Here is a 13139-nt window from a genome sequence, read left to right as displayed (position 1 = left end):
TTCTACCCCTGAAGATCAGAGTCCCCTAAATACAAGATAAAAATCAAAGTGGAAGAGGAAATAGGAGGAGAGAGAGGTGGAAGGGAGGAAAGGTGCATGGCTGGATAGAACCTCAGGGAAAGAAGCAGAGCCCCAGTGCCTTAGATAAAACAAGGGGCAAACGTTTGAGTTATCCTGGTGATCTTAGGCAAAAAGAGAAAATGACAGACTCTTGGGGAAGAAGGGGAAAAAGCAGAGAGGAATCGGCTTCAGAGTTTTAGAGTAGTGTCCCTCCGTAACCTGTTAAAGCAAGTACTAGAGAAGCAGCACCCTCATCGGCGGTCCTCAACCTTATTGGCACCAGGAACTGGTTTCATGGAAAACACAGTCCGTGTTTCCACGGACGGGGATGGAGATGGTTAGGGGATGATGCAAGCATAGTATATTTATTGTGCACCTTATTTCTCTTATTACATCAGCTCCGTCACAGGTCACCAGGCATTAGATCATGGAGGCTGGGGACCCCTAACTGATCTGACTTGCTGGTGTCACTGCTGAAGGAGGGAAGTGCATTCGTGCTGGGGAGATTTGATTTTACCAGGTTCCATTTTATATCAGCATTCAAGGATGTGGGGGGCTGCTTTCCAGCCCTTTGGCCAGGCTTTCACGTGCCACTTGGGTTTTGCCAGGTGTTCATCATGGGCTACTCAGTGGCGGCGGGAGCCACAGGAAGACTCCTCTTTGGCTACGACAGCTTTGGGAATGTGTGTGGCAAGAAGAACTCCCCAGTAGAAGGGGCTCCTCTTTCAGGGCAGGATATGACTCAAAAAAAGTAAGTGTTAAAGTAAGTCCTCAACCTACAGAGGGGCTGTATTAAATTAGTCATTTTGAGCCTGGAAACTGTTTTCCTGCTCAAAACTCTATCAACCCAACTCATAAAAGGAAATTTTGAAGTGGTAGTAAGGACACAGGTTTTAGTACCAGCCAGTCCCAAGTTCAAATTCAATCCTTGCTGCTTTTCAGCTGTGTGACCTTGAGCAGGGTACTTAACTTCTCTGAGCTGAATTTTTAGCTTTTAAAACCAGTTATTATACCTATCTCATAAGGCTGATTTCAGGATCCACTGAGACACTGTATGAGCTAAGGCTTAATAAGTGTTAATTGTCACTATTATTATCCATTATGTGTGTGTGTGTGTGTGCTTAGTCATGCAGTCGTGTCTAACTCTTTGCAGCCCCATGAACTGTAATCCACAAGGCTCATCTGTTCGTGGAGTTTTCCAGGCAAGAATACTGGAGCAGGTTGCCATTTCCTCTTCCAGGGGATCTTCCCAACCCAGGGATTGAACTTGCATCTCTTAAAGTCTGCTGCATTGGAAGGCGGATTCTTTAGCACTAGCACCACCTAGGAAGCATTATTATCTACAATGTATCAGAATCATGTTACTAACTATACACCAAACACAGTATTGTTTCTATGTGGAAATACCTCAGTCCCACCTGGGGATGCTGAGAACCTGTGTCCCACTCCCTCCCCAGCCTACACTCTCAGCTGTGTGGCACTGTGGTGCCTACTCTTATACCCCAGACTCCAAAAGAGAAACCAAAAGGGGAGAGAAGAGACAGGAATCCCCCAAGGGGAGAGAAATCCCTGGCCTTGATTTTCTAAGATGGGTAAGGCCTTATAATAACTTCAAGACTTGATAATCAAAAGCAGCTCCTAGGAAAGACATCTTAAGTGTGTAAGGTCCTGGGTATAAGTTTGGAGTCACCAAATACAGATCCCAGAGCAGGCCTCTTCTACCCTTGAATGTTGCTTTCGAGTAAGGGGCTTTGGATTGCTGGAAATGGATTGCCCCGGGGCCATTTCCCCCCACATTTGTGGGTGTCATTCACAAAGAACACAGGGAGGACGGGGCTTCCCAGATACACCTGTGCTTCTCTTTGGACACTGTATTCATAGTGCAGTGCTGGGAAATAGTCATCCTCTTTGAAATGAAAAGTATATATTTTATTAATAGCCAAAAGGTAGAAGCAACCAAGTGTCCAGCAGATGAATAGTAAACAAAATGTATCTACATATAATGGGATATTTTTTAGCCTTTTTAAGGAAAGAAATTCTGACACATGCTACAACATAGATAAATCTTGAGGATATTATGATAAGTGACATAAGTCAATCGCAAAAAGATAAATATTTTGATTCCACTTATATGAGCTGTCTAGAGTAGTCACATTCATAGAGACTGAAAGTAGAATGGTGGTTGCCAAGATTTGGGGATGATGAATTATTATTAGTGGGTACAGAGCTTATTTTACAAGATGAAAAGATTCTTGTGGGACGGTGGGTGGGGTGGGTGGTAGTGATGGTTGTACAACAATGTGAATGTAGTTCATGCCACTGCACACATAAAATCTTTAAGATGGTAAAATTTCACGTGTATTTTACTGCAATTTTTAAAACTTAATAAAATAAGTAGAATAAAGTGTATAGTTATCATACACTTGAGAAATCTGTTCCCCCATCTCCTGTTACACCACCCCCCCAACCCCAGTTGAGGGAAAAAAAGCTTCTGGGAACCCTTCTCCAGGTCTCTATGCTGGGGGACTGCCTACAGGGCTCTTGACCTGACATTGCTCTGATCTCAGCAGCCCGGATAAGTGTAGGGCATGGGTCTGGGAGCTGCCGCTGCCTGCCCTCACGTGACCTCGTTAAAGGCAACAAGCAGTTTTGTTCTTGTGCCCAGTGGCTGGGCAGCTGCAGCAGGAAGGGTCTCGAGTTTCCTGGCTCAAACTGGGAGGCGGGGGAGGGGTAAGCCTTTAATTCACAGCCTCAGCCTCCTCCTCTCCCCTTCTCACTTCCCTGGGTTGAGCTGTTCTCTGAGATATAGTTGAATACACTATGCTTTCTGTGGACGTCACAAGTCATTCATGCACTGGCCTCACCTAGCAAAGCCGGGGCAGTGTTATCAGTCCTTTCTGTTTCTCAGCGACTTCCTCGGAGAATGCCCTAGTGTTATCAGCATCCCAGAAAATGCTGAATCTGAAAGAGGGAAGTTTTGTTAACATTTGAATACAGCTCCCAAACTGTACAACTCCATAGATGACCCCAGGTGGGCATAATACTTGTTAAATTATGCAGGAAGTATTTGATGATGAAAGTTGGCCTTAATTATTCCCATGTTTGATAGCGTGTGGGTATCATTTAAGTCCCACAATTAAACTCAACGACAGGAAATGCTCTACGACATTCTCCTTCTGTTTCATCTACCTCCTAGGCACGTGTTTTTTATGAATTCCTGCAACCTGGAAGTCAAGGATGTGAGGCTCAGTTCCACCGTTCTCTGTGTATCCAGTTGTCCTGAAGAGCAGCTTGATACCCTGGAAGAGGTCCAGCTCTTTGCAAACACCAGTGGTGGGTACCAAAGGATGGGGCCTCTATTCCCCCTAAGGCTGGGGATCGTGGCAGGGTAACCTGTATAGACATAGATGAGATCATCTGCCTTGCCTCTGCTTCTCTGCGAAGTGGGAAATTGTCCTTCCTTGTGGGTGCCTCTCCTTGTGTAGAAAGGGCCATAAACATTTTCTCCTGAGCTTAATTGCATTCAGGTTTATCTGGAATTCATCTGAAACCCTAGCTGTTCTCTGCTCACTGCCAGGGTCTGGTCTGCTGTTGAAAGTGGGAGGAAACAGCAGACATTGAGGGCCTGAAGGCAGGGTCAGACGGAGGTCAGAGAAGTGCACTTGGCAGGTCGAGTCCTAGAGAGGCACCCACAGGCTTCAGGTTGAATTGCCGACAAGTATGTTCTTTCATTAAAATATTTGGGCTGTGGGTAGTTTCACTGACCAGTGGGACAGTTGTACGTTGTTGCAAAAGCACTTATGTAACTTGCTCTGAGCCTGCTTTTCAGATTTATATTTTAAGGATTAAACAAGCAAAGGGAAGTAAGAAATTCGAGGCAGCCCACTGCAAATTTCATCTGCCTGAGAAGTGGGGTGCCAGATTTTTAAAAATTATTTGCAAGACTGGGTTAAAAATATCAAGCCTATATAATAAATCATCTTCAAATCATTTTGTTACCAATCATTTTATAACTTTTGAATTTGGCATTTTGGGGAGAGGAAAGGAGAGAACCTGATTTGATCTTAACTGGATGCTTATTGTTTTTGTCTCTAGGACACCCAGAGACCTGTTTTCTAAATCTGAGTGGTTTATTCTATCTTTTCCAAAGTTGGGTAAAATGACTATGGTTTCTTTACTAGCTCCCCTAAAGAGATAAGTACAATGTAGGAAAATGGTATAGGCTGTGTGTTTTCTGCTTCCAGGGTCCTTCCTGTGTGTTTATAATTTGAATTCCTTCAACTACACCCAGATTCCAAATGCAGACTTGCTGTGCCCCAGGCTACCAGTTCCCCCAAGGTAAGAGCTTTCAAACGTTTTCCTTATCCATTAACAAAACTTATTGGGTACTTGGTGAGAGTCTCTTACTCTTCTCCATAAGAAGCAGGCCTTGGGGGGCAAGGCCAGATGGTCAACACACCTTTTTTCTCAGTGAGAATAGAAAACAGGTCCTTCTCGAGAACATCACTCAGCAAGCTGCTTTCACAGTCTTATTCATCCCTATCGACTAGGGCAATCCCTGGCACAGAGGAGGGCTCCTGTAATTAAAGCTCTCAGGGTGAAGCAGTAGTTGCCCTGCCGTGATTAATGGCTCACATGTGAGCCATGGAGAAGGCTGAGGGGGGAAATGCAATTAATTACCACCACCACCATCGGGATGCTGAGAGGTACTGAAGGAGGACTTGGGTTTATTTTGCATTACCATTCTTTTGAAAATTATATGTTTACAGTGAATGAGACCTTTGTGCAAAATCCCTTCAAGATAATCACAATTTAAGTAGAACCAAGGCATTATGCCAGCTCCCTCAGATAATGTTCATCAAACTTGTGGTCAGGATTCCCGGTAAGAAATGTATTACATCACAACTCCAGTATACACGTATCTTCGTACATACTGATGTATATGGAAACAAACAAAGTCTCACAAAACAAGACTTCTTCCTTACTAATAGTTCCTAGTCTGTTTCAGTTTTTTAAAAAGTAATATATTTTATAATCTTCTAACAGCTTGAAAAATGCTGAGATAGCAGGTTCTAAGACAAATGAGTAGATTTTAACCGAACAGGGGGAAGAATATAGGTAACCGTCCTTGTGTCCTTTTCCAAAATACTTTGTGTTATAAGTAATTGAAAGAGGAGAGAATTATTTCCAGAGGAGAATACCTGTAATACCTTATTTTTAAAAATCTGATTTCTTATTAGATGTCATAAACATATCTCAATGAAACATAACTAAATCCAGAAAAAACTAACATATTCCAGTAACTCAAACAAAAATGATTTAATATATGGAGAGAAGGTTTTTTTCAACTTTATACCCTTTGCCCACATCTCCCCTTCCGCCCCCACCCTGTGGGTACTGCATTCTGTTCTCTGCTTCTGTGAGATAAACTATTTTAGATTCCACATATAAGTGAGGTCATGCAGTGTTTGTCTTTTGAGAAGGATTTTTTAAAGAACACTATTTGTGTTCTGGGCCTGAAGAAGGAATTGAAAGCGAATAGAATATTTAAGGCTGTAATTTAACCATAGTTGAATAAAGCCTCCTCCTACTATCAATGGGATGATTACTGTAATTCCCTGGGAAGCTTATATCTTGATATTGGTGATAATAACAAACATCTATTGAGTCTGATGCTTGCCCAAAAATTACCATATACTTTTCTAAGCTCTTAACCTGTGTTAATGTACTGGGACCTCATAAAACTTGTGTGTTGTAGATATTTCCATCCCTATTTTATGGCTGAGAAAGCTGTTGCAGAGGCAGGTTGAAGTTATACAAGTTGGAAGAGCTGGCATTCAAACCCAGACTGCATCCACATTGGTTCCTGTAACTCTAAGCAAACAGGTCTTTGTTGGTTGTATTTTGTCTGGCAAATAGCCTAAAGGGCTCACAGCAAGCTGGGGAGGGGATGGCGGGGTTGGTCCTGTACCTGTGTCCCCGGAACACCATCTTTTCTACGTCCCAAGCCAGTCTTAGTCCTTTCACCCCTTAAGTGCAGACCTTTCCAACGCTTAGCTTTTCAAGTGAAGACAAAACTGCTGATGACTGACTGGTTTTTCTTGGATGGAGTTAGGGAGATAAAAAGTAGCCTTGAGGGCTCCATTTCCTTTTCCTACACAAGCAAGTAGTTGTTTTAAGATGGAAATTATCATATTTTATCATGGAAGAGCAGTGCCAAGAGTGAAAAGCTTGAAAACATGAGAAGTGTGACCATACAGCCAAAGAACGTTTTCTAAATACTTCTCTTTGACTAAACCAATTGTTTCTTCTTTCTGGGTTGATCATGTGAGGTATAACATCCCCTTTTAGAGCAATGACTGAGTATTGAGAAGGTTTGTATACCTAGGAACAAGCTGCTAAGAGCAGTGAAAAAATACTGCAGATAACAAGCAAGCATATCTTTTTCCTTTTGGTGTCCAATGTAATATTGTATTTTGAGTCCCCACCCCCATTAGATTTTAGATTTAAAATCTAAAAGGCTTGGGTTTTTCCCTCTAGTAAATTCTATTTCTAGCCTCTCACATAGGAGCCTGTGCATGTCACTGCATTGTTTGCTTGAATAAATTCCATGTATAGGGTCATCTAAATACACAATCAGCTTTCTAGATAGTTCCCTGTGTATTTGAGTGGCTTTCTTGGTTGGGGAGGAAAAACAGAAGCAGGGAAAAAACCAGCGTTTGTGGACCAATAGACACACCCCCTGCCCCAGCCAATGACGTACTCATTCATATGCATCTGGCTGGTCCGCAACCTACCAGGGATGATCCACACTTTACATGCCTCCCTCCATCATTCTCAGAACTAAGATGGAATCAGCATAGGGCAATTAAATGCCTAAAAAGCACAATAGTTAACAAGCCACTTTGTCAAAATTAGGGTCTTATGGAGAATTCTGTTTGGGGAAAAACAAATAAAATGACATGAAATCTTTATCTGATCTTATTTTTTGAAAACACTAAATAAAAATTCAGAAAGCATTTTCTTTCAAAACAATTCAGATTCTTTGGTGTTAAGACTGTTTAGTAACAGAAAAGAAAAAAATTCAAAATTTAAACACTGGAAAGCAGGAGTTAAAATTTATATGTGGTAAGATATACATACTGCTATATATGCCCTAGGTCCCAAGGGTTGCAAAGAGTCAGATGTGACTTAGCAACTGAAGAACAATGTGGTAAGAAAATTAATTGAAAAACAACAAATGATAAGAACTGAGGTAGCAGGGAACAAGATTAATATACTGAAATCTGTAGCATTCATATGTTTTTTGAGAAGTCTGCTTTTATCACAGCAAGAAAAAGTATATACAAAAAAATGCCTAGAAATTAACAAGACCATATAAGAACCACAGGATGAAAGCTTACATGTGTTTCTGAGGTACAAAGTAATCTTGAACAAATAGGAAGATAGAATGGCTTCTTGATGGTATGGCTCAACTTGATAAAAATGTTACTTCCCTCTACAGTATTTAAGATGTTATTTCTAAGTTGAAAAATACAGGTTTATCATTGATTAAAATAAATATAATAGGATTTTTTCAGTAGCTAGATAAGCTGATTTGAATGTCTGTAAGGAAAAAAATTCTCTTAAATGACCATGAAAAATCTGAAGAAAACAATGAAGGAAAACCAGTCCTTCCAGTTTTTAAAACATAATGTTTAATAATTGAAATACTGTGGTACTAGTTCATACGTAGGAAGGTCAGTGAAAGATATTATATAATCCAAGAATAGGAATTCTTACAAGAATTTAGTACATGATAAAAAATGGCATCTCAAATCAGTGACAGAAACTTGGACTATTCAACAAGTGGTATTGGGACAGCTGGGTAGGAATCCAGAGGGAAAAACTGGATCTATACCTCATGGCTTATATGGATAAATTCCAAATAGATTAAAGATCATAACTTACAAAGTGAAATCAGGAAGTACTAGAAGACAGGGGAGAATTCTCTTATAACCTGGAAGTAAAGAAGGCTTCTCACTATGACTTAAAATTCAGGAGACATAAAACTAAAAAGTCAGTAAATTTGGCTACATTAAAAAGAAACATTTCTGCATGACAAAATAGTAGAAGCAAAATTAACAGGCAGATAAGTTACAATTCATATAAAAAAAGATTGATCTCTAATTTATGAAAGGTCTTACTAATCAACTTTTAAAACACCAGTATCACAATATAAAACTGAAATGAGAATATGAATAGATGCTTCAAAGAAAAGTGCTGGTGCTGCTAAGTCCCTTCAGTCGTGTCCGACTCTGTGCGACCCCATAGACGGCAGCCCACCAGGCTCCCCGTCCCTGGGATTCTCCAGGCAAGAACACTGGAGTGGGCTGCCATTTCCTTCTCCAATGCATGAAAGTGAAAAGTGAAAGGGAAGTCGCTCAGTCGTGTCCGACTCCCAGCGACCCCATGGACTGTAGCCCACCAGGCTCCTCCATTCATGGGATTTTCCAGGCAAGAGTACTAGAGTGGGGTGCCATTGCCTTGCAGTATTTTTTAAAGATACTAAAAAAGACTGAACCTCCATTATGATAGGGAAAATTCCATTTAAGACTCTGATGTTTTCACCTCATAGACTCAGTTCAGTTGCTCAGTCATGTCTGACTCTTTGCGACACCATGGACTACTGCACACCAGGCTTAGACTGGCAACATGTTTTTGTTTTTGTTTTTTAAAAAGCACCCTTTGCAAAAGGGTAGGGAAATAGGCACTTTTATACAATCCTGAAGCAGGATTCTAAGGAGGGTAATTCATCAGTCATTAATGTATAGTACATGCATTCATTAATTTGCATTGAAGTATGGTTGATTTACAGTATTGTGTTAGTTTCAGGTGTACAGCATAGTGATTCCGTTGTTTTTTTTTTTCTGATTATAGCTTATTACAAAATATTGAAAATAATGACTGGTATAATATAGTAAATTCTTGTTGCTTATCTATTTTATGTGGAGTAGTTTTTATCTGTTAACCCCATACTCCCTCCCTCTTCCCTTTGGTAGTCACAAGTTTGTTTTCTATGTCTGTGCATCTGTTTCTGTTTTGTATACAGATTCACCTGCATTACTTTTTAGATTCTGCATTATAAATGATATAATATTTGTTTTTATCTGCCTGGCTTACTTTACTAAATATAACGTTCTCTGAGCCTCTCCATGTTGCTGCAAATGGGAATATTTCATTCTTTCTCATGATTGAATAATATTCCATTATATGCATATACAACATTATCCATTCATCTATTGATGGACATGGGTTGCTTCCATGACTTGGTTATTATAAATAGTGCTGCTATGAACATTGAAGTGCCTCTGTCTTTTCAAATTAGAGTTTTCATTTTTTTATGGCATGTACCCAGGAGTGGTATTGCTGGATCATATGATAGCACTGTTTCTAGTTTTTTAAAGGAATCTCCATACTGTGTTCTCTAGAGGCTGCACCAATTTATATTTCCACCAATGGTTTACAAAGTGGGGTAAAAGGAACATAAGTGCTCCCCTATTGGGTGTATATATATATCAATGAGTATAATATCCTCTTCTTGTATTGATCCCCTTTTCATCATTTAATGCTCTTCTTTATCTTCCTTTATGGCCTTTATTTTACCTCTTCTTTCCTCTTGTTTTCATTTGCATTAAATTTTTCCATACCCTCACTTTCAGTATGTGTGTGCCTTTTGCCCTGAAGTGAACCTCTTGTAGGCAGCATATTGTAGATTCTTGTTTCTTTCATCCAGTCTACCATGCTGTGTCTTTTGTTTGGAGCCTTTGGCCCATTGACATTTAAAGTAATAATTGATAAGTATGTACTTACTGCCATTTTTAACAATCTTTTTCAAGTTCCTTTAATTTTGTGTTTATTATTTGTAAATATTTACTTATTTTTTTGGCTGTCCTGGGTCCTGGTTGTAGAATGCGGAATCTTTGAACTTTGTTGCAGCATATGGGATCTTTTAGTTTCAGCATGTGAAATCTAGTTCCCTGACCAGGGATCAAACCCAGGCCGCCTGCACTGGGAGTGCAGTCTTAGCCACTGGACCAACAGGGGAGTTCCCTTCCTGCCATTTTAATCTTTGTTTTCTAGTTGTTTTGTAGTTCCTCTTTGCTTATTTCTTCTTTTTATTTTTCCTTTTGTGATCTGATGAATCTCTGTTGTAATATGTTTGAGTTCCTTTCCTTTTGTTTTTTGTGAACATAGTCTATATTTTTGATTTATGGTTGCCATGAAGTTCAAGCATATTAACTCACGACTGTATCTACTCGTTTTAAACTAGCAATCATTTCAGGTCAAACACATTGTAAAAGATTTACATTTTTATACTCCTTTCCCTCACGTTTTGTTTTCTTGATGTTGTATTTTGTATCTTCATGTTTATTGTTTTACTATTTGTGCTTTGCTTAGTCATTAGTTGTATCCGACTCTTTGCAGCCCCATGAACTGTAGTGTGCCAGTCTCCTCTATCTATGGGATTCTCCAGACAAGAATACTGGAGTGGGTTGCCATGCCCTTCTCTAGGGGATCTTCCCGACCCAGGAATCAAACCAAGGTCTCCTGTATTGCAGGCAGATTCTTCATCAGTTAAGCTATCAGGGAAGCCCTCTTTTACTATTTAATGTAGTTATAATTTTTTTTTACATTTTTTAATTGTTGTTTAGTCTATATACTGGCTATGTATAAGTCTATGTATTTAAGTGATCTTCAATCCTTTTATGATTAGCCTTTCCTATTATAATTTTTCCCTTTCCTATAGATTCTTGCTACCTTTCTGTTTAGAGAAGACTCTTCAATATTTCTTTCAGGGTAGGTTTAATATTGCTGAATTCTTTTTGCTTTTGCCTGTCTGGGAAATTCTTTATCTCTCCTTCTAAGTGATAATCATGTTGGATAGAGCATCCTAGGTTGCAGGTTTTTCCCTTTTAGGATTTTGAATTTATCTTGCCACTCCCTTCTGGCCTGCCGTTTCTATAGAGAAATCAACTGATAGCTTAAAGGAGATTCCCTTGTAACTGACTCTTTGTTTTTCTCTCACTACCTTTGGAATCCTCTTTATCTTTAACATTTGCCATCTTAATTATGAGATGTCTTGGTGTGAATATGCATGGGTTCTTATTGTTTGGGACCCTCTGGGCTTCCTATACCTGAATATATGTTCCCTTCTTTAGGTTTTGGAATTTTTCAGCTGTAATTTCTTCAAATACATTTTCAACAACCCACCACCTTCTCCTTCTGGAATGTCTATTTTGTGTAGGTTGGCACATTTCACATTATCCCATAGGTATTGTATGTTGGTTTCATTTGTTTTCATTTGTATGTCCACCTTCTGTTCTAACTGGATGATTGCCATCATGCTGTCTTCCAGATCACTTATTCATTCTTCTATAACATTTATTCTGCTATTAATTACCTCTAGGTTGGTTTTTATCTTGGCAGTTGAATTGTCCTTTTTTGATCAGTTCATCTTTATAGTTTCTAGTTCCTTGTTCGGAGAAGGCAATGGCACCCCACTCCAGTACTCTTGCCTGGAAAATCCCCTGGATGGAGGAGTCTGGTGGGCTGTAGTCCATGGGGTCGCTAAGAGTCGGGCACGACTGAGCGACTTCCCTTTCACTTTTCACTTTCATGCATTGGAGAAGGAACTGGCAACCCACTCCATTGTTCTTGCCTGGAGAATCCCAGGGACAGAGGAGCCTAGTGGGCTGCTGTCCATGGGGTCGCACAGAGTCGGACACGACTGAAGCGACTTAGCAGCAGCAGCAGCAGCAGCAGCAGCAGTAGTTCCTTGTTACAATGATCTCTGTTTCTGTCAATAATCTTTCTTAATTCAGTTAGCATTTTTATGCCACCTTTTTGAACTTGGGGTCTAGTGGATTAGAAAGGCCTGTTTAATTATTCATTATTTGTTCTTTGGGGGAATTTCTCTTGTTCATTTAATTGGGAGTAGTTCCGCTGCCTTTTTATTCTATTTAACTTTCTTTTTCTTTATAAATTTAGGAGAAACAATTATCTACTATGGTCTTGAAGAGAAGTTTTTATGTGGGGGCATCCCTGTGTAGCCTCTGCATGTCCAATGTCTTTGGTGTAAGTTGCTGGTTTCCATATGGCTGCCAGCCAGGTCTTTCCTCAGAGTTTGCTGGTCATTTTGCCCTTCATGGGGAGGGTTGTTTCTAGAACCTGTGCAGGATATGAGGTGGGGCTTCCCTTTTGCTCCGTGGCTGTTGTCACTCTGTTAGGAGCAGTGTCAGCTTCTCAGCTGTTGAGTTAGAAACCCTAAAGGTCAGGATCAGTGAGGCTGCATTGCCCTTGAGAGTGTGCCCCTACGGAGGTGATTGCTGAAGCAAGTGAGGCCTCTGTGGTCACAAAGGACCTATGGGCCCCCTGGCTCTGCTTGGAAGCAGCCCAAGGTCACATCCCTCTCTCTGTTGTGTTCGTCCCAGATCTAATGCAAGGCTGTGGCGTGGAGGGGGCTGGGGCTAGGAGTCGGATGTTGTGGCTGCACAAGTTTATGTGGCTGTGCCCCCCCCGCCAGGATCTATGCTGCCTCTGTGCCAGTCTTCTCCAGGACCTGTCTGCCCCAGATCCAGGGCGAGGCTGTGGTGTGATGTGGGCGAAGCTGAGGAGCTCTCACTGGGAGAGGACTTGCTACTTCTGAATGCACTGACAATGGCCATCGCTGCCCCACCCAGACCACATTCCAGGCCCTCTGGACTCTTTCTGTGTAGCTAGATGAGTCCCAGGGCCTGTCTGCCCAGCCCTTGGCCTCTATGTACTTTTGTGGCACCTCCCTGTGCTCACCCTGCCAGTGGCCAATGTGGTTGCACTCGCCCCATGCATGACTAGACAGTATCCTGCGTGGCTTCACTTGGATCACACCACAGGTGCCCTGGTCTGTTTCTCCATAGTTGAACTGAATCTGTGCCCTGATCTCGCACCAGGCTGTGGTTTGGAGTGAGCAGGGCCAGGGTGTTTGCCCCTTCTGAGTGTGGCGAGGTGGCAGCCACCAGTGCATGGCTCTCTCCACCCTGATTGTCAGCAAGCCAGCA

General features: G+C 41.2%; 1 protein-coding gene across 11 annotated transcripts in view; it reads left to right on the top strand.

Annotated features, from left to right (window-relative positions):
• SLC44A3 (solute carrier family 44 member 3) overlaps nt 1-13139 on the top strand; it is an 86388-nt gene that overhangs the window by 3684 nt on the left and 69565 nt on the right. For 6 of the 11 annotated variants that reach the window (XM_070367639.1, XM_070367638.1, XM_070367636.1 and 3 more), the window contains exons 3-4: nt 3257-3393; nt 4305-4398. In XM_070367639.1, the coding sequence (XP_070223740.1) occupies nt 3257-3393; nt 4305-4398 (231 nt within the window). Of the gene's footprint in view, nt 1-668; nt 812-3256; nt 3394-4304; nt 4399-13139 lie in introns of all 11 variants that reach the window. The other 5 variants (XM_070367640.1, XM_070367637.1, XM_070367643.1 and 2 more) reach the window with 1 other exon arrangement.

This window comes from Bos mutus, chromosome 3, assembly GCF_027580195.1.
Source record: "Bos mutus isolate GX-2022 chromosome 3, NWIPB_WYAK_1.1, whole genome shotgun sequence".
Classification (NCBI taxonomy): domain Eukaryota; kingdom Metazoa; phylum Chordata; class Mammalia; order Artiodactyla; family Bovidae; genus Bos; species Bos mutus.
The sequence above is the reverse complement of the archived record's forward strand: the minus strand, read 5'-3'. Positions and strand labels throughout refer to the sequence as shown.